This window comes from Dendrobates tinctorius, unplaced genomic scaffold (genome assembly GCF_039654945.1).
Source record: "Dendrobates tinctorius isolate UK_male_01 unplaced genomic scaffold, ASM3965494v1 ptg000350l, whole genome shotgun sequence".
NCBI lineage: Eukaryota > Metazoa > Chordata > Amphibia > Anura > Dendrobatidae > Dendrobates > Dendrobates tinctorius.
Genome location: NW_027362016.1, coordinates 340297 through 361721, shown reverse-complemented (window position 1 = coordinate 361721; position 21425 = coordinate 340297). Strand labels below are relative to the sequence as shown.

General features: G+C 42.8%; 1 protein-coding gene across 1 annotated transcript; it reads right to left on the bottom strand.

Moving 5' to 3' along the window:
- Positions 1 to 1709: 1709 nt before the first annotated feature.
- Positions 1710 to 20896, bottom strand: CENATAC (centrosomal AT-AC splicing factor). The gene is made up of 11 exons (XM_073562395.1): positions 20696 to 20896; positions 19261 to 19427; positions 16638 to 16736; positions 14664 to 14730; positions 11672 to 11734; positions 10157 to 10221; positions 9208 to 9319; positions 5029 to 5059; positions 3898 to 3984; positions 2638 to 2770; positions 1710 to 1916 (listed from the first exon to the last, which is right to left on the bottom strand). Exons 1-11 carry the CDS (start codon positions 20813 to 20815, stop codon positions 1832 to 1834), a joined length of 1029 nt encoding a protein of 342 aa, XP_073418496.1. The 5' UTR covers positions 20816 to 20896; the 3' UTR covers positions 1710 to 1831.
- Positions 20897 to 21425: the final 529 nt, after the last annotated feature.

Sequence of the window (21425 nt, the reverse complement as noted above, 5' to 3'; positions counted from 1 at the left end):
ACAGAATCAGGTTTCGGCACAAAAAGATGCAGCAAAACATAACATGCGATGCCTGCATTTTTGGTGCGTTTTTTCACCACTCATTCAAGTCAATGGGGGGGTGGGGGGGGGGGTTAAATCGCAGAAAGAAGTGACATGCTCCATGTCCAAAGAACATACTGAGCACAAAATACTGATGACAAAAAAACCCCAATGTGTGTGCACGAGATTTCTGAAATCTCATAGGCTTTACTGGGACTGTAAAATGCAGCTTTAAATTAGCAGAAAACACACCTAGTGTCAAATTACCCTTAAATAAAAAAAAAAAGTCCTTATGCCAACATCACAGACATACTAGCATTACTCTAATATCCTGAAAATATAAAGTTTGGTGCCCTCAATCCCACAGGCACCATTCATCGCAATAATGATGTCCCATTAATAAGAGAATGGGAACAATGTGTGATGGGCAGGTCAGCCCTCATCTCCAGCCAGGCATGTGCCATCTGCTCAGTGTCACCCAGCAGGGTCTAGCCAAGGAGTAGAGGTAAGGTGGATGAGAGTGGCCAGCACAGGAACTTATGGGGCACAGTCTGTAGTCTTGCATCAGGAGTGGCGAATAAACGGGTGCCCGAGTGACCCACAGGATGTCCCAACAATAACTGGGCTGCATAACAAAAAAAAATGTACATGGAAGTATTTCTAGCATTGGAGGCCCCTTTAGTACTTCTGGGCTGTGCAGTAGAAATTCACTCACTATAGGCAGCCATAACAAGCCAAGACAGCTGCATGCAAGGACTGGATGACGGCACGTTCCCAGCTATGGTGCTTGTGGGTGCAGATGACTATCATAACAAAGATGGTAGAGGACATGGGAGCAGAGATAGGCGGGACATCTATTTATATAACTGCCTTGTAATGTTTTCATTCCCTGTTCTGTCCAGATGTCACTGTATCCCAGGATTCCAAGCGGAGGAAGTTCACCGACCGCCATATTGGGACACCTAGGTGATGCTGCTGGTGGTACCAAGCTATTGCGCAGTACCACCAGTGGAACACAGTCACACCACTCACACGGAGCCTCTTGCACGGTACCACCAGCGGAGCACAGTCGCACTGCGCAAATTCCGAGCAGGCAAGGTGAATCATTCGGCTGATCCCAGTGGCAGATGCGCGACGTGTCTACAGGCAGAGGAAGCCGGTCACATTAAAGGGGTTTTCCCACAAATGAAAGTTCATTTTAAAAATTGTCTGTGTCTGACCATGTACAGAGCATACCACATCTCCTGGGCAGGGGAGGAAGCAAAAGACAATACTGACATTACAGCAGGGGATCACAGAGGATTCATTTTGTGAGGTAAAATATTTCACTGACATTTTTTAAACAATATTTTACCTCACAAAATGTATCCTCTGTGATCTCCTGCTGTAATGTCAGTATTGTCTTTCGCTTCCTCCCCTGCCCAGGAGCTGTGGTATGTTCTGTACATGGTCAGACACAGGGTGAGAGAGATAGAGTACAGGGGGGAGACAGCTCAAACAGGACAGCACATGAGGGGAAGAGATTCTCAACACTGCAAAGCCTGCCTCAATAGCGACATTACTGCCCTATCGCATCGGGCCTCCATCTAGTCTAATGATATTTGTGCATGGTCCCCCGATATTGTAATACTAAGGCACCAATAACGGGTTGAACTTTTAACACACGTCAGAATTTCTCTTAGCAGGTCTCAAAGTAACATTTTATTAATTTAGACATTCTTCAGACTTATATTTAATAAAAATTTTACAAAAAGAAAAACAGCTATTTGGTAATTCGCCAATATTTACAGCATAAATAAACTATAGCGTTTCACGGATGTAACGTGGACACTTTTGCCTTCTCCGTCCTTTTTCTTTTCGCCCCTTTATTCCCGGCTTCTGTTCTGTATTGGTGTCTGCAAGAAAAACAAAAAATAAGTGAAATACAACCAAGTCAGGATTGATTTCCTAAAAAGCAGTTTCCATTTGTAATTATTACATGAAGTTGTTAATGTATTTATTTTTTTTAACAGCTTTGGGAGCCTTTTCTTTACTCTTCAATTTTAAGACAAAGTTCAATGACCTATTAGGCATCAGGTTTATTTATAGATGACTATATTTCAATAAATCTAGTGCAATGCTTGTTTGGGCATGTATCAAAAAAATAAAAGATCTCCGACAGTCAGAGATTTGGAGTACATCTGTAGAGTAATTTATGCTGTTTTCCGGCAAAAATGACAGTAAATGTGTTTGGCTGCATTGTGGCCCTCCACGGACGGCATCCTCATTGCGCTGCATAATGTACAGTGTGTGATACACCCACTTGCTGCTGCCAGCGGCTGTCACATGACCACAAAAATGCAGTTTGTAGACTAGGTCTTGGGACACATCTCGCAATGTTCTCCCGACACATATGGCTGAGACTCTAGTTAAAATGTGACCACAAGGAAGCAAATCTCATACTTCTAGTAGTTTACCAACCATTGGAAGTTGTAAGCAGAGCTGAATGCTAACTGTGTGCACATTACACACATCAGGATTTGGCAAATTACAGTGCTTGTTGAATATGTCACCAGGCACATTTTTATTACAGTAACATAATCCCACTGGATTTCTCAGACCTAAGCCCCTACTAACCGTGACTGCCATCTACGTCCACTGTTCCACACTCTGCCAAAGGATGGAAGCCAGCCCTCATCAGTTTGTGCATGGTGATCAAAATTTGCTCCCACTCTATTTGGAGGAAGCTTCTTCAACATCATCTTCTCCTCTGTTAAAACAAAAGTGCAGAATGTGTCGTCACTATCCTATAAGCTGGCATAGAGGGGAGTACAGACCCCCTACACACAATATTGCCGATTACCAGTCCGGACATAAACTGCTGTACAGGAGGAAGAATGAGGGGGGAAAAATAAACTCACATCCACAATCTACTTGTCGTTTGATTTAAAAAAGCTTTTTTATATTTTTCTTTCAGCATTAGCCACAGAGAAAAAAAAAAAAAAAAAAAAAGCTTTTTTTTCCCAGGACGACACCATTTTGGTGTCACACGTCACTTTTGGTGCATTTTTTGAGCAGAGAAAAACAGCATTTTACAAGCTCTCTGAAATAAATGAGATTTCTAAAATCTCGGTCACATGCTGCTTTTTATCTTACAATTTTTTTTTTATTTTTTTTTAAACCGCAGAATGTCAATTCTACTAGCTTTTTTTTGTCAACTGAGTGCATATGAAAAAAGCAAATGAATAATGTACCGGGTACATTGTTAACACTTTTTTTTTCTGCATGAAGAAATGCAAACTGTTTTATCAACTTTTACTTGGGAACTGAAAAAAAAAAAACAGCAGTGAACATAGTTTTTTAAGGTGACGGACAGTTGTTATGGATGCAACAAAATAGGTGTAGTTCTATAGCTTTTATTGGGAATTTTTCTAACAATATTTTACAACATTCCCTTTTGCCTTCTGTCCCACTAGTGGACTTGGCCACGTATGGGCCCTCTGTACTGCAGTGTAGTACACCCATCAGCACAATGTTGACAGGGATCCCTTGAGGGGTACCAAGATGGCAGACCTGGGGGGTCATAGTTAGACCACTGGCTCTCATATGAAACCAAGAGCAAAAAACCCAGATACGGTTTTCTTTGCTCCAGCCATTAGCACGACAGCTGTATAAAATAAAGCAGGCGACCAAGGAGCGCCTGTGTCTACACCATTACTATGAAGGGCTAGCATAGTCCTCATGGTGCAGAACGGAGTAAGAAGACAATCATGGAGTGTGTCTTCTAGGCATACACGTGTAATGTACTAGTGTTTAGTGGCTCTGAAAATTACCCTTTTGTCCCTCCCTAAAACAGATTTCTCAATATTCCAGTAGGGAAGACGTAGGTGTTCTTACTGTGCTTTAAAAATCCTTCAATCGGAGGTCCAATACACTGAGACTTTCTCACATCTTCATCAGGCAGCATCCAGGGTGGAAGTGCACCTAAAAATATTTAAATTGGAGACAAGAAGACTATTCTTTAGCTGGTCTTATAGCTATACGGTCATTTGATTTTTAATAACGCAGCATGTTTAGTCAGTGTCTTATGGGGTTTTCCCCCCCCCCAAGACATTTGTCAACTTTCCAAAAAATGGTTGGTGGCCCCACCACTAGCACCTTCTGGATCATGAGAATGAGAGTCCAAATATCCTGTTCCTCATCACTGCAGTTAGAACTAAATACTTTGACATGGTTGCCCATGACTGCTGCCATACTATTCAGGGTTTATTGGACAGACGTAGGTCGCAAAGTACAGCACTTGGCCATCTCACTCAACCCCATATGCTTACGTACCCTGGAATGTCACTCAGTCTCAACTAGGAGAAACGTTACCCTGTAGACTCTAGTAGGAGGCCTCTCATACAGCCAACCCAGATCTCATGCTTTGCACGGAGGAGGGGCAACATCCCAAAATAGGTGTCTGCAAGTTGATATTCCAGTGTGGCTTTTATCCCATGTCTTGTGGCAAGGCTCATTAAAAGGGTCGATATTGACTTTTCGGATTGCTACTTGCAATAGGTGGCACTAGACTTAAAGTCCTCTTCCTCTCTGTAGAGACAACTTGTATAGTTTACCCCATAGACATGAATGGATTGCCAGCAGCCATACACCACCATCTATACCCCCATTCAATTCTGTGTGGGGGGAAAAAAAATAAGCTGAAAAGGACACATTTCTTAATAAAATGACAGCTCTTGTCATTTGTGGTGTAGTAGGCACAATGCTAGTGAAGAATCTGCTAAGCCTCTTCATCAGTGACATCATCCACAATCTGACAAACACACTGGATTCTGCATGTCTGAAATCCAATAGAGGACCAGTATGAAGTCTTACTAGATTGCTGCTCACATTCTGGGGGGGGAAAATCGAGGCTTCTATCCCTCACTGGAGCAGATATACAAACAGGGTGTAAATTCTGTCTGCGATGGCATGTTTACAAGGATTTCCTTCATACTTCAGAGTAACAAAACACGGTTTCATTCTTACCTGTGTGAACATTTCCTCTATCAGATATCACCTATCGAGATAAAAACAGCACAGTAATAAAAAAATTAAAAAAAAAGTAGTAGATACAATTTATACAGGGACTATAAAAAAAAAAAAAAAAAATATATAACCTAGAGGCTGCACCATGGCATAGGACATATCACCAATCTCTGGTACTGCATGACGTGCAGAGACATGTTCATGTTCAGCAGGTTCATGTACAGAGCACATGGACTCCATACTACAAGAATATTATTAAATGAAGGTCATTCTGAGCTCCTGAGGAATCCTGTAGGCGACCAACATCCCACAGGGGTCTCTGCACATGTCCAATGAGGCCTTAACCAATGCAACCTGGTTATCATAGCACCTGACCTATTCTGTTCCACATACTCGTACACTATGGCAGCCACGGGAGCCCAAATTAATCATTAAAAATAAAACTTCACATGGCCGCCGTAAGGAGAGAATTGCACTTGCCTGCTCAGTGAAGCACACATAGTGGTTATACTGCAGATTCAAGGAGTCTGGAACAAGTTTTCCAACATTTAGAACTGTCCTTATCAAATTATGTCTGCAGACCCCGCAACTCTGCCCCCGGGCCCAGCTATTATCGATGGAGGAAACAGCCAGTAGCAACACATTCTGTTTGCATCTCCTGCCTCAGGTGACAAAAGTCATTGATGCTGCCCATTCATGTAATGCATGGACAGGATGAGCTAGCCACAATGGCTTTTAATCTTGGCTCGTAGAGAACGAGGCCCAGAGGAACGGGACCACCCTCTACACATTGTTGGGCCCCCCTTTTGGTATGGGACAAAATGTTTTCAGCTGATTTTTCAAAGCAATTACTCACATTCTAAAGAAACAAGTCACAGGGCTTAGGAGTCCATGATTCTGGCAACAGGCAACTTCCTGCAGATTAAACCCTTACCCACTGTGGTTTCACCTGCCCATCATTCTTGTGACATGAGGTGAATGTGGCAAGAGGAAGAAGCTAAAAGACCTCAGCAGTGCCTCCCTACATCGCTACATCGGTGCCTGCCTCCCGGCCAGTACTCTGCATTCTCCCACCTCCCAAGCTTTCCTAGTGCTGCACCAGGTCTCTAGAATGCAATACCTCGTACAATCAGATTAAATCCCAACATCCACAGATAGATATGCCCTACAATATATTTTGTTACAGAGACATAGAACTCTGCACATGAAATCTACATCCTTAGGTCTTGATCCCTTGATAACCTTCACTTCATTATTATAATATATATATCTCTCAAGAAAAAAAGGGCAGCACTACCAAAATGATATAGTAGGTGCAAAACCTATTCAGCAGTGTCCAAACAGCCAAATTAACAAAAGGAAAAAAAAATAGGCAGCACATATATGTGCTGCCTATTTTTTTTCCTTTTGTTAATTTGGCTGTTTGGACACTGCTGAATAGGTTTTGCACCTACTATATCATTTTGGTAGTGCTGCCCTTTTTTTCTTGAGATAGATATATATATATATATATATATATATATATATATATATATATATATATATATATATATATATATATATATATATATACACACACACACCAAATGTAAATTTTTGGTGAAGAATCAACAAGTGGGACACAATTGTTAAGTTGAGTAAAATGTATTGGTTACTAGCTGAAGAGCCCGGCGTTGCCTGCGCATAGTAACCAACTTTGGTTAATTATGACAAATTATAATGATTATATCGCACAAAAAACATTTCACATCATATATTCAACACTACAGATTTGCAACACAAATTAACTAAACGATTACCCAAGTATTGATAGTATTTTATTTTCAACTCATTCAAGAGCCTTTTGATAAACAACATCTTTAGTTTTCCCTTTCGGTGCAAAGATGAACAGATTTTTGGCATTTCCAACTCTTGAACAGACCACATAAAGTTGACCATGAGAAAAGCATGGAGATTGCAAATCGATCCCTAAAACTTTCAAGGACTGTCCCCTGAGCATTGTTAATGGACATTGCAAATAGCAGTAGAACTGGAAGCGTTTAAAATAAAGAAACAAAATCAGATGGAATGAGTGGAATTCTTGGAATAAAAATGTTCTCTCCTTTGGCACATCCTGTTTCTGAGCTGTGTATCTAACCCTATCCTGTGTGATGTCTGCTGAGCTGTGTATCTAATCCTCTCCTGTGTGATACTTTCTGCTGAGCTGTGTATCTAATCCTATCGTGTGTTACTGACTGCTCAGCCGTGTATCTAATCCTATCCTGTGATACTGACTGCTGAGCCGTGTATCTAATCCTATCCTGTGTGATACTGACTGCTGAGCCGTGTATCTAATCCTATCCTGTGTGATACTGACTGCTGAGCCGTGTATCTAATCCTATTCTGTGTGATACTGTGTGCTGAGCTGTGTATCCACTCCTATCCTGCGTGATACTGACTGCTGAGCTGTCTACCTAATCCTATCCTGTGTAATACTGACTGCTCAGCCGTGTATCTAATCCAATCCTGTGTAATACTGACTGCTGAGCCGTGTATCTAATCCTCTCCTGTGTGATACTGACTGCTGAGCCATGTGTCTAATCCTATCCTGTGTAATACTGACTACTGAGCTGTGTATCTAATCCTATCCTGTGTGATACTGACTGCTGAGCCGTGTATCTAATCCTATCCTGTGTGATACTGGGCTCCTCCTGCAGTCTGTCAGAGAGTGGTCTGTGTCGGCACGGTAAAAAAATTGTGTTATTTCCAGCTTTACAGAAGGACGATAACACCATAGAAATGATAAGAATAATAGGCAAGATTGTTTGGTGAATACATACATACACACACACACATACTGAGCTTTATATATTAGACTTAAATTTTTGTGGAAATTCCAAAAACTAAGAAGTGGGGCGTGCAATATTATTCAGCCCCTTTACTTTCAGTGCAGCAAACTCACTCCAGAAGTTCATTGTGGATCTCTGAATGTTCCAATGTTGTCCTAAATAACTAATGATGATAAATATAATCCACCTGTGTGTAATCAAGTCTCCGTATAAATGCATCTGCTCTGTGATAGTCTCAGGGTTCTGTTTGAAGCACAGAGAGCATCATGAAGACCAAGGAACACAACAGGCAGGTCCGTGATACTGTTGTGGGAGAAGTTTAAAGCTGGATTTGGATACAAAATGATTTCCAAAATTTTAAACATCCCAAGGAGCACTGTGCAAGTGATCATATTGAAACAGAAGTAGTATCATACCACTGCAAATCTACCAAGACCCGGCCATCCCTCTAAACTTTCATCTCAAACAAGGAGAATACTGATCAGAGATGCAGCCAAGAGGCCCATGATCACTCTGGATGAACTGCAGAGATCTACAGCAGAGGTGGGACAGTCTGTCCATAGGACAACAATCAGTGGTACATTGCACAAATCTGGCCTTTATGGAAGAGTGTCAAGAAAGCCATTTCTCAAAGATATCCATAAAAAGTGTTGTTTAAAGTTTGCAACAAGCCACCTGGAAGACACACCAAACATGTTGAAGAAGGTGCTCTGGTCAGATGAAACCAAAATCAAACTTTTTGGCAACAATGCCAAATGATATGTTTGGTGTAAAGGCAACACAGCTCATCACCCTGAACACACCATCCCCACTGTCAAACATGGTGGTGGCAGGTTTGGGCCTGCTTTTCTCAAAAATGTTAAATAACCAATAAATTTCGTTCAACTTCACAATTGTGTCCCACTTGTTGATTCTTCACCAAAAACTTACATTTGGTATCTTTATGTTTGAAGCCTGATATGTGGGAAAAGGTTGAAAAGTTCCAGGGAGCCGAATACTTTCACAAGGCACTGTATATATTCATAAATATTCAATGGCTGGATGGCTCATCACAAATCTGTGTGTACCAACCTGCTCGCTGATTTATCAGCATGTGTCTACTATGTGATGAGCGTATTAAAGGTTATAAAACTTATACATCCTTGTATAATAAGGCTGCATGTGTTAATGGGATTAGAAGGCACACAGTATTTAGTTACCCTTCATGGAAGAAATCAGAAAACACGTCCATTTGTAAACCGGACTTCCTGGCATCATTTCCAGCATTACAATGCCATGCTAACTGGCCAATACATTGATCCACGATTTATGTAGAAAGGGAAAAAGCTTGACATTATACAGACAATGTTACCTGCTGGCCAAGAAATGTAAGCTGTGAATTTTCTTCCATAATTGTGGCTTCATTAGGAAGAAATTGTTGGTTGCTTGGGCCAGGCATTTCAAGGTCTACAGGTGACATTGTGCTAAGAAAGAAAAAAGACAATGTTAAATAAATAGGCAAAAAGGTAACTTTGTAGGAACGTCCCATAGTGTTTGGAATTGTGAGAAGAATTTTTCATGAAGCAGAAGCTCAGCCTGGAAAGCCTGGGGTCGGCACTGCTGGTCCGGGAGCCGACATGTATGCAGTATGTGGAGCAATTCAGCTCTGTAAACTCTATAAAAGTGTATATGTTCCATCTGAGGAACATACAAGGTAATAAAACATTAAGCTTAAGGACACTTTTATTTGAATGGGTTTTAGGTTTTCTAAAAAGGCATCCATTTGCAATAGATTGGGGGGGGGGGGGATAAGGGGAGGAATTGAAAAAAAATCCGATAGATCCATCAAGACTGTGGCCACTACCAGACATATGCCTCTTGAGCTGGTACAAAGGATGGGCTTTTGGCCTAATGCATTTAATTTACTAGACAAATCTCTGTCCCGTAAATCTGTTCTTGGAGGACAAAGCCACCAAAATTACTAATTCACACAATTGGGTAATTGATCGTGATGAGTGAGTGTGCTTGGATAAGGTGCTATCTGAGCATGCTCGGCTGCTAACCGAGTGACTTCGGCGTTCTCGAATATGTTCGACTCTTGCAGCTGTTCGACAGATGCAGGGATTGCCTAACAAACAGGGAATCCCCACAAGCTTAGCCACCGAGCATGCTTATATAACACCTTATCCAATCACGCTCGCTCAGCACTAGTAATTGACTGACTACAGTACTTGACTATCTTTTTTACAAGCCCTCTGTTTTATAATCTCTCCTAATAGGGTAAAAATGGAAAATGCATTAATGATAATGATCCTTCTTACCTGCGTGAGAGCGGCTCATTGTCTTTCCAGGTGTCATCCTCCTCTGCAGTAAGCTGCGTTTCAGGCTGGGTATTATTCAGGAATTATTAACATTTTCTCAATTACATTTTTTTTTTTTTTAAACACATTTCTCAATATTCCCATTCCTCTTCCATTCCACTCATTTCCCTCTGTGCGTTATCTGATGAGGTGCCAAGCCAGCACCGCAAAGCCTAGAGTCTATATATTTACTGAACCAGTCCTGCCTCCGCCATCTACACCATCCAATCCCGAAATACCTGCATTATTATTCTTGGTGCATCCCTCTAAAGTGATATTTAAATGAAGATTTCCATACACTTAAGCCATGTTCACACGTTGCTTTGTTGCTGCGTTTTTTAATGCAAATTTTAAGCTGCGTTTTACAGTACCAGCGAAAGCTATGAGATGTCAGAAATCTCATGCACACGCTTTTTTTTTTTCCCTGACTGAATCGGAAAACTGCCGCGTTTGAAAATTGCACCATGAGTAAGGGCAAATGCAGGAAAGAATCAGATTGTGCAGCGTTTTTGGTGCAAAAACCTAAAAGTTGCATCATGGTTTTTTTATGCACAGGAGACAAACTTACCTGATAAAAATGCAGAAAAAAAAAAAAAAAAAACACACAACAAATACGCAGCAAAACTTGCTTTTTGTAAGCAGCTTCTTTACTACCAAGAGAGTAGGTTTTGCCTGCAAAAAAACAAATGTAAAGCAAAAATGCAATGTGTGAACATAGCCTGACTCTTTTAGGACATGTGCACATAATGCTGCAGATCCTCTGCCTGAAGTTCCCACTGTATATTATTACAGCAGCAGCATTGAGGAAGAAAGGAGCAGCGAAAAGTAACGTACACAGCAAGAACCCATCATTGCCCCAACAAAATCTGCAGCTGTTATCTTTGCTGCGGATATGATCCAAGTGCATATAACCCAAGACAAAAAAACACTCCAACACTATAGGAAAAATGTGACTTTTACCTACATAACCTGCAGATTTGGGTACATTAACTCTTATACCATACAGCTCATCACTCCCAATGGGCCCCGACCTCAAGAAGAGTCATACCCCGCTACTTGCTAAAGTAAAAAAAAACAAAAAACTTGGCAATCAAATGTTGATGTAAATCCGTCTTCTTATCAATTCTCCTGGGCAGTCCACATACAAAATGTTACATTTCGGTTGTAAAAGACCTTCATCAGACAGATTGCCGAGGAAAGGGAATAGAAGGGAAGAGAGAGTCCGCACCATATGGAAGCAGAGGTTCCTGCGGTGGATGGCGCACTTCCCCATTCCCTTTCTTCAGGAATCCATATGTCTGATGAAGGTTGATTATTACGGAAACCCAATAGATTTTATACATAGATTGCACAGAAGAACTGAAATAAATCACTTGGCGCTCACACCGTGATGTAAAAGGCATCTGCCATCTCATACAGGGCACAACTAGATCTTGTTTGATATGGATACTGTTCTTGGTCTCTCTGGAAACAAACCTCTAGGGCCGTCATCAGCAGGTGAATCCTGGACTGCTCAGCTGCCCGGATCTCACTAGCCATCTGAAAAAAAACACAACATCCTCTTCATGCTCCTGTTTCTTGTCATTCATGATAGCAGTAAAAATGGATCAATATCACTCGCATTTGTGCAAATATTGGAAAGTTGGCGAAAATTTAGCAATTTTCAATCTTTAAATTCTTATGCCCTTAAATCAGACAAAATAGTTAATAAACAACATTTCCTACAAACCACTTTACATCTGCAACTTTTTTTTTTGCCACTAAAAATTTACTTTAGCCCTATTTTTTTTTTTATTTTCACAAGGGTAATAAGAAAAAATAGACCCCAAAAATTGTTGTGCAATTTCTCCTGAGTACACCTATATCCGATATATGTGCCCGAAAACCACTGTTTGGGCACATGGCAGGGCAATCTAAAGGGAAGGAGTGCTGTTTGACTTTTTGATGCAAAAAATCGTTGCAATCAAGAGAAGAAAACATGTCGCGTTTGGAGAGCCCCTAATGTGCCTACATAGTGGAAACCACCCACAAGTGACCACATTTTGGAAACTAGACCCCTCAGGAAATTTGTATTAGATTTGTGGTGAGCACCATTAATCCACAGGTGTTTCACAGAATTTTATAATGTAGAGTTGTGGGGAAAAAAAAAACAAAACTTTTTTTCCACAAAACTTTTTTTTAGCCCCCATATTTTTTTTTTCTTTTTATTTACACAAGGGCAACGGGAGAAATTGCACAGCAAATTTTGTTGTGAGTTCCATTTTCTCCTGAGTACGCAAATACCCCATATGTGGGGGAAAACTACCGTTTGGGTGCATGGCAGACCTCTGAAAAGAGATAAGTTTTAGAACCCAGACTTTGATGGAATGATCTGTGGGTGTCATGTCGCGTTTGGAGAGCCCCTGATGTGCCTAATCAGGAAACGACACCCCTCAAGGAATTTATCTAGATGTGTGGGGAGCACTTTGAACCCCCCAGGTGCTCTACAGCAATGCTGATCTGTGAAAATGAAAAACAAAAAAAAGTTTCTTACAAAAATGTTGTGTTACGCTGGTTTCACACTAGCATTTTTTAGCGCTGCGCTTAGTGTGCGTCCATGCGCCCCTATCTTTAACATGCGGGCTCATGGTCTAGCGTATGCACGCGTTCGTATGCGTTTTCATGCGCATGCGTTTTTTTGTAGTGTGCGCCTAGGCGCGCCGGACGCAACCTGTTGCATTTTTGGTCCGTCCGACCTGTGTCAAGAAAACGCATGCGCACGGAATGCACAAAAAACAAAAACAAAACAAAAAAAAAAAAACTAAGTCACCCCATTTTGCAAACTACACCTCTCAATGAATTCATCTAGGGGTGCAGTGATCATATTAACACCATGGGTGGGTCACAGAATTTTATACCATTGGGCAGGGAAGAACAAAATACATACATTTTTACCACCAAAATTTTGTTTTAACACTAGATTTTTACACCGGAGGAACGGAGCGCAGATTTTCCTAGAATAGTTTGCTGACTCCATATTCAAAGCCCCCCAAGTGCAATTGACCCCATTTTGGACATTATACCCCTTAGGGAATTTATCTACAGATGTAGTGAAGATTTTGACTTCAAGGGTGTCTTCCAGAAACAAGCAGCAGTGGATGTTGCAGAGTGAAAATTGAAAATCTGCTATTGTAGCGCCCAGTACGTTGTAGTGCCCAGCTCATGCTTCTAGAGACATGCACCTGTAAATTAGGCAGGCTCTAATCACTACAGAAATGCCAAACATGTGGATGCTGAATGTGGTTTAAGCACTCTGGGGCTCAGAATACCGGGAGGCATTTGGATTTGGGAGCAGAGAATTTGCAGAATTTCTTCTAGAGTGGTGAGGAGTCATATGGCTTTTCCAGAGCCTTTGTACTACCAGTAATGTGGAAGTCGCCTAGATTTCAGTTAACAGATGACACCAGAGTGGGGACTTACTTTTTTGTTAATTGAGTTGAAGTTTTTGTTAGGAACATTTTACATAACATTTAGGATCTCATTTATCCTGTGCTCTACACCAAGCACTTACTTTGGGGTTTCCATCTAAATATGTGAGTGACGTGATTCAGATGAAACCCCCGAGAGGGAGCCATTCACTATAATGAGGCAGCAGAGTTACTGTGGACTCCATCTGGACTATGATCATCGATGTCCTTTTCAGAAGTGCACAAAACTGTGGCTAATGATACTTTTATGCAGGCCTACAAAGACAAGACACTTTCTGATAATAGGCGGCCATACAGAGTCCACAGTGCCTCCATCTGCCTCATTTTAGTGAATTTTTTTTTGTCGGCAGTTCTGTCTGAATCGCATATTTGAGAGATTTACACGGAAACCCTGGTGTAAACGTTCAGTTTAGAACACAGGATAAATGTGCGCCGAGCCTTACTGCGATCTTTGGGAGATGAACAGCAGATGAAGAATTGGGTTTTATTTTTTACACCGTTCCTCGTGCGGTATAAGTGATTGGACAACATTAATCTTTGGGTGCAATTACAGCGATGCAAGATTTATATAAGGTTTTCCTGTTGTGTTTTTTTTTTACTGAAAAAAAACAAGTCTTACATAGCCATATTTTGAGAGCTATAATTTTTCCAGTATATCTGCCGATAAGCTGTCCCTTGACTCTCTTTTTTGCGGGATAAGTTAATGTTTTTCACCATGTCATAAAATTGATAAATCAGCAAAACAAGCAAAACCCAATGCATGAAATTCTCTGCTGAAACACATGGAAGACTTTGGTTTTGCTGAGACTTGCCCTTTAACAAGACACATAACAGTGATAGAAGTTTGAAGGTTTCTCAGTAATGTCATGTATAATTACTTTGAGCACTAAATTGTAGAATCAGAAAAAAAAAAAAAAAAAATCCGGAAAATAATTTTGAACAGCAAGTCTTACTCAAGTTCCAGTAGTTTACAGGAAGGATTCAATCTACTTCTTCATTACCTGCTTTATGAGAGTGTCTTCTGTCTCCTCATAGCTTTCCAAGGCTTTGGTGACCGATGACTTGAACCTATGGACAGAAAAAGAAGACAAGTGATTTTGCATTACACAGACCATAAAGAGGTATTCCGGTTGGAAAAACTTTTCATTTATCAGCAGGACAGGCAAGATATTCCAGATCATGGGGGTCCTAATGCTAGTACCTGCACTGATCGCCAGATCGAGGCACTTTTGTCCCCGTTATTGAGCAGCAATGCACAAGCCTCTGTGACCTGCCATTTCATGCCGGCGCCATCACTGCCACGGACACAAGAAAAAAAGGTGTGCTAATAAATCAGGATCACCTACCTGATCATGCAGAAAAAGAGTTTATTTAACAAACATATAAAATGCACAATGGCTAAAAATTATTCCACCAGGTAGATTCATATGAGAACTTACACCTCTCCTCCAATGTTCAGAAAAGTAACCAAGTCACTTATACTTTGACCAAAAAAAAGATAGGGGACCATTATACGGTAAAGACAAATATATATAAAGAACAAATATAGCAGTATAAATAATCCACCTTAAGACATCAGGTAAATAAAACACACAAAAGAAAAATATATGAGGCTATGACAAAAAGCCCATATATCAGATGTAGCAAGCAACAACTGCAGGCAAAAACAGAATGCCAGGCATGATCAAATATACCTAATTTACAGAAAATAAGCATAAGAAAACCGTAATATGCAAGAAAGATCAATTACCAGATGTAATGAGAAAAGTGGTGTAAAGTCTTAAAAATCTATTGAAGAATGATCAATTAGCTTATGCTGGTCTCCATAATAAGAGGAGACTGCGAGCATGGACAAAGAATAGTGGAGGACTATGTGCCGCCCACGGGAATGATGTCGCCTGTGTGAGATATTGGCTGGGGAAGCAGATTGCAGAGAACAATGGATCACTGGTAGGAGAAAGAGGGAGCGAGCCATAACTACAGACCAAGCCCCTGCACTTGTCAGCTCATTGGCAGATGAATTAGGAGACACAGAATTAAGGGCCCGTTAGACATAGCAATATCGCTAGCAATATTGCCGTAAAGTCACTGATTTTGTGACGCAGCAGCGATATCGCTATGTCTGATACTTACCTCCGCTGATTATCGCTGATCGCACGAGAAGGTCCTGGACCATTTCTCGTCGGGCGCTTCCTGCGGCGCCGACGAGCGACGCGTGGACGCGGGCGGGAGGACGTCAGGATCGCCTTGTCTGACAGGTAAGTAGCGACCCCAGACCCCTGCGATGTCGCTGGTGAGATCTGCCTGTGTGGCAGCTCACTAGCGACCACTTAGCGATGCACCAGCGATCCATATTGTTGTCGGGATCGCTGGTCCATCGCTAAGTGTAACGGTACCCTTAGAATAGAATGTTATGGAAATAATCATTTCAGGTACTTTACTATGGAAACGTTACTATAGGGTGTAAAACCCTGCCGTCAGGTTGCCTTTAAATGGCCAATTCTTACTGACACTTATCGGACGGATAACTGAATAGAATCCCTCTTGGATAATGGGACTCAAGTCTATAGGAGCCGACCTGCTGTCCGACCTGACACCGCTGTGAGAGATATTACAGTGTTACATTTAATACGAGAGGCGACATGTTGTTTATCATCATCGATCACTGGGTTTCAGGATTTGTATTTTTTATTTTTAGCAAATTAGTAATAAATGCTATGTTTTAGAATACTTAGGGTTTCCCATCTATGTCCACCTACCCATTTATTCTATTCTATGTACACCTATGTGACCGCACCATTTATCCATCCCTAGTATTATTACTGGGGGTATAGACACTATAGTCCTATCACAAGTAGGTACAGCTCTGACACTTCGCACACAGGGCCACAGATTGTCTATAGGTTTTACGTTCAAAAAAAAAAAAAAGATATAGTTGTTAAAGTGAGTCTTAGGAAACAGTAGGAATCTCTCACCGTTCATACTCTGCTTCTGTAAGGATAAACTGCGCCTTCAGCTTCACGTCCCCCTGATGCGTCCACCAGTATTTGTGTACTGCTCTAACGTGTTCTGGCCTGTGAAGGAAATGCTTCACTTTTACACACTGATATAAAACATTGATCCGGAGTTAAAAATGAATTAAAGGGAGATATCAACTCAGCAGATTGAGCATCAGGGAAACCAAATGGAGAAATTTGCAGCGTTAAATGACTATGAATAAGTAAAAGTGTACTGACCGGCGGTGAGACAACAGCGCTCTTAGACATCACCGGACGATCTATGATAGGGCACCTTTGTTCTAGGAAGCAGTTTATATGGGACTAGCTAAAGAGCCCGGCGTTGCCCGGGCATAGTAACTAGCTGTGGTTAGTTATAACAAATTATAAGGATTATATGGCACATAAATTGTCACTGTGTGCATTATCCTCATGTATCTATTTATATAATTGCCTTGTAATGTTTTCATTCCCTGTTCTGTCCAGATGTCACCGTATCCCAGAATTCCAAGCGGAGGAAGTTCACCGACCGCCATATTGGGACACCCAGGTGATGGGTGTCTCAATATGGAAACTGCTGCTGGTACCAACCTATTGCGCGGTACCACCAGCGGAACACTGTTGCACCACACACACACCGTATGCACCACACTCACACGGTACCACCAGGGGAACACAGTCGCACCACACACACACGCAGACTCTTGCACGGTACCACCAGCGGAACACAATCGCACTGAGCCTGCGTGAATTCCACGCAGACGCAGTGAATCATTCGGCTGATCCCAACGGCAGATGCGCGACGTGTCCACAGGCAGAGGAAGCCGGTCACATTAAAGGAGTTTTCCCACAAACAAAAGTTCATTTTAAAAATTGTCTGTGTCTGACCATGTACAGAGCATACCACATCTCCTGGGCAGGGGAGGAAGCAAAAGACAATACCGACATTACAGCAGGGGCTCACAGAGGATTCATTTTGTGAGGTAAAATATTTCAATGTATCCTTTGCAATCACTGCTTGTAATGTCAGAATTGTCTTTTGCTTCCTCCCCTGCCCAGGAGCTGTGGTATGTTCTGTACACGGTCAGACACAGGGGTGAGAGAGATAGCTCAAACGGGACAGAACATTATTATTATTATTATTATTATGAGAGAAAAACACAGCACAGGAAGGAGAGAGACAGCAGACCGGGGGATAGCACATGAAGTAGATAGGTCAAAGAAGAGAGCACAGATGGGAGAAGTCAGGACATGGGGAAAGACTGGATAGCTGCAATAGCATTGGGCTTCCATCTAAAAGATGTATGTATGTGTATTTTTAGATATTAATTATACGGGGCTTTGCGTGTGAACCGAGTGTGGCTATGCGGAGTGGGCGGGACTATGGTGAGCGGGGGTGGCTTGATACATATACATAATATATATATATATATATATATATATATATATAACATGTGTTACCGAGAACAATGATCTTTTGTGAAACCAAAAGATCAATTCACACAACGTTCAAACGTTTTGCTCATTCACCAGGTCATCAGCAGCCTGTTTACACTGAAAGATTATTGTGAAAAAAGCACTTATAGGAATACTCATTCTGATAATCATAGGGTGTAAATGGATCTTTAGAAAAACTATTATTTATAATTAGCAATAGATGGATTCCAGCTCCAAAGTTTGAAACCTCAATGATTTGTATGGGATTCGGGTTCACGTTCCGATGCACAAACTGAAGGTTAGACTTCAGCTCGGTCGAACGCAAACTTCTGTGGGTCCGTTCATCCCTATTTATAATATCTTATAAATCTGTCCAAGTGCAGGAATCGCTGACTGGCTGGCTGCAGTGGCCAATTGCCAATGTGAATTATTAGTTGAGGCTGCATTCACACATCCTTGTCAGGATCTGAGCACAGACCCAGATGCAGGATGGCCGCTGGTCTACAGGCCCTAAAGGCAGCAGCCTCATAAACACCTACGAGTCTAGACTTTGGGTGACTGGTGGAAGCCTACATCGTGATCCATGGTCAGACCCTGACATAAGCATGTGTGAATCTCGCCTATAGATGAATTAACATGCTGCAGATTATCTATACCAATCACTTCCAATTTTCTGAATGGCAGCAAACAGATAAATCAGTTACATAACTATAATGGAGTAAACAAGCAAATCTTCTTACAAGAAAGAAATCTTAAATACAATAAGGAATAAATCCTCAAGTTTGGAAAGAAGTCCCAACCCATAAGATATGCAATAACTTCCCGATTGTTGGACTACTATGGCCCCCCACCAACCCAGAGAACCATGTGAGCACGGACCAGTGGGTAATCATGAAAACTGACACTCCATCCATTCTCTATGGGAATGCCAGTGATGGCCAATCACAGTGTTTGCAGCTCTTCATAATGTATGAGGCAGCAGTGTGCATGATCCATCTCTACTCCATCCACATGGGGCTCTTCAGGTGTCAAAATTGGAGGGGCCACAGAGGATAGACCCTCGGAAGTCATCACCTATCCTATGTGTAGGGGAGAACCTCAGATCCCTAGCATAGCCCTCCAGTCTGCAGGAAGTGATGCCATGCCACATGTAGTGCAACCTTACCTCCAAAAGTGCTCCAGCAACCCTCCGAACAGCACCGTCAGGCTGCCATCACTCGTGTGCTTCTTCACTTCCTCCTCGCAGCAGTGACACCAGAACGTCTGCTCGTGCTCCTGGGGGTGATACTTCTCCACTGTGGCACCTTTAATCATTTTCCGTGCAGCGGCCACCTACGAGAAAGCCGCAAATAGAAGGAGAGTGTCAGCGCACAGTATACGGACAGTGTGACACAGCTGTGTATGGGATACTGTGCAGCCATCCTGGGGCAGCACAGTCACAGAGACCGCTCACAGCCAGGACAGACACAAACAGAAGGAGAGTGTCAGCGCACAGTATACGGACAGTGTTACACAGCTGTGTATGGGATACTGTGCAGCCATCCTGGGGCAGCACAGTCACAGAGAGGGCTCACAGCCAGGACAGACACAAACAGAAGGAGAGTGTCAGCGCACAGTATACGGACAATGTTACACAGCTGTGTATGGGATACTGTGCAGCCATCCTGGGGCAGCACAGTCACAGAGAGGGCTCACAGCCAGGACAGACACAAACAGAAGGAGAGTGTCAGTGCACAGCACAGTATACGACAGTGTGACACAGCTGTGTATGAGATACTGTGCAGCCATCCTGGGGCAGCACAGTCACAGAGAGGGCTCACAGCCAGGACAGACACAAACAGAAGGAGAGCGTCAGTGCACAGCACAGTATACGGACAGTGTGACACAGCTGTGTATGGGATACTGTGCAGCCATCCTGGGGCAGCACAGTCACAGAGAGGGCTCACAGCCAGGACAGACACAAACAGAAGGAGAGCGTCAGTGCACAGCACAGTATACGGACAGTGTGACACAGCTGTGTATGGGATACTGTGCAGCCATCCTGGGGCAGCACAGTCACAGAGACCGCTCACAGCCAGGACAGACACAAACAGGAGAGTGTCAGCGCACACTGTGGGATACTGTGCAGCCATCCTGGGGCAGCACAGTCACAGAGACCGCTCACAGCCAGGACAGACACAAACAGGAGAGTGTCAGCGCACAGTAAACGGACAGTGTTACACAGCTGTGTATGAGATACTGTGCAGCCATCCTGGGGCAGCACAGTCACAGAGACCGCTCACAGCCAGGACAGACACAAACAGGAGTGTCAGCGCACAGTAAACGGACAGTGTTACACAGCTGTGTATGGGATACTGTGCAGCCATCCTGGGGCAGCACAGTCACAGAGAGGGCTCACAGCCAGGACAGACACAAACAGCCAATCACATCCCTACTCTTATTTTCTACAGCTCTTGGCGAGACTGAAAGCTGCATCCTGATTGGCTGCATGGTTCCTGGCTTCCCCTTGCACTGGTTCTTCCAGTACTGTATGCTGTGACACATACACCCGGCTTGTGCCATTCCATCAGCCGAGCCGCCATTTCCTCTATATACCTCACCTTATCGCTGAAGGCACGGAGCACACACGTCAGCCGCTGCCGGTGACCTTTCTCATAGACATGTTTCCTGCGACCAGAAAATACAGTGCGGCGACACACCGCGCACTCGTACACCGCCATCGCCCAAAGTCTCTCCCCAGCCGCAATAGCCTAGACTGAAGAAAGAAGACGTCTCCAGCAATGTCAACAAATCCAATGAAGTCACGCCCACACAGAATCAGGTGACCTTGCAGTAGCCAATTGTGGAACGCTATCTGAAACTCCGCCCACCTCGTTGGCCAATTGCCGCACGTATTTGTTCTCCACTCCTGCTCTCATTGGCTAGCCCCATGGTGGGACAAGCTACTGCAGTAACAGGCAGTCGACGCGAGGTGTCGCGCTGGGGCTGTGAGCGGAGCGCAGTGCCTGCTCTGATAGTGGAGGGTACACACGGTGACGAGCAGCCCCCTGTATCACCAGAGCCTGTATTTCTCAGCTGTGTCTGCGCCTCTATGGAGTCTGACCATAGATAATCACTGTCATGTGATCACACAGATCCCGCTTTTATTTATTTACATTTTTTGCTTTTCAAAAAGTCATAAATGGAAAAGCTCGCGCTACATGAATAGAGCTGCAGCGGCTCTGAGGGCAGAGCAGACAACTGAAGTTGTATTTTTTTAGGTGCGGTGGTTGGAAACCTTCAGCTCCGGCCAGAGGCGTAGCTACAGTTTGGGGAGGGGAGAAACTTCTG

Coding starts and splice junctions, on each gene's coding strand:
- CENATAC (XM_073562395.1), bottom strand. CDS start 20,815: ATGGCGGTGTACGAGTGCGCGGTGTGTCGCCGCACTGTATTTTCTGGT. Junction 19,428..20,695: donor TCCGTGCCTTCAGCGATAAG/GTGAGGTATATA, acceptor GCTTTCTCGTAG/GTGGCCGCTGCACGGAAAAT. Junction 11,735..14,663: donor AAGACACTCTCATAAAGCAG/GTAATGAAGAAG, acceptor GTTTTTTTTCAG/ATGGCTAGTGAGATCCGGGC.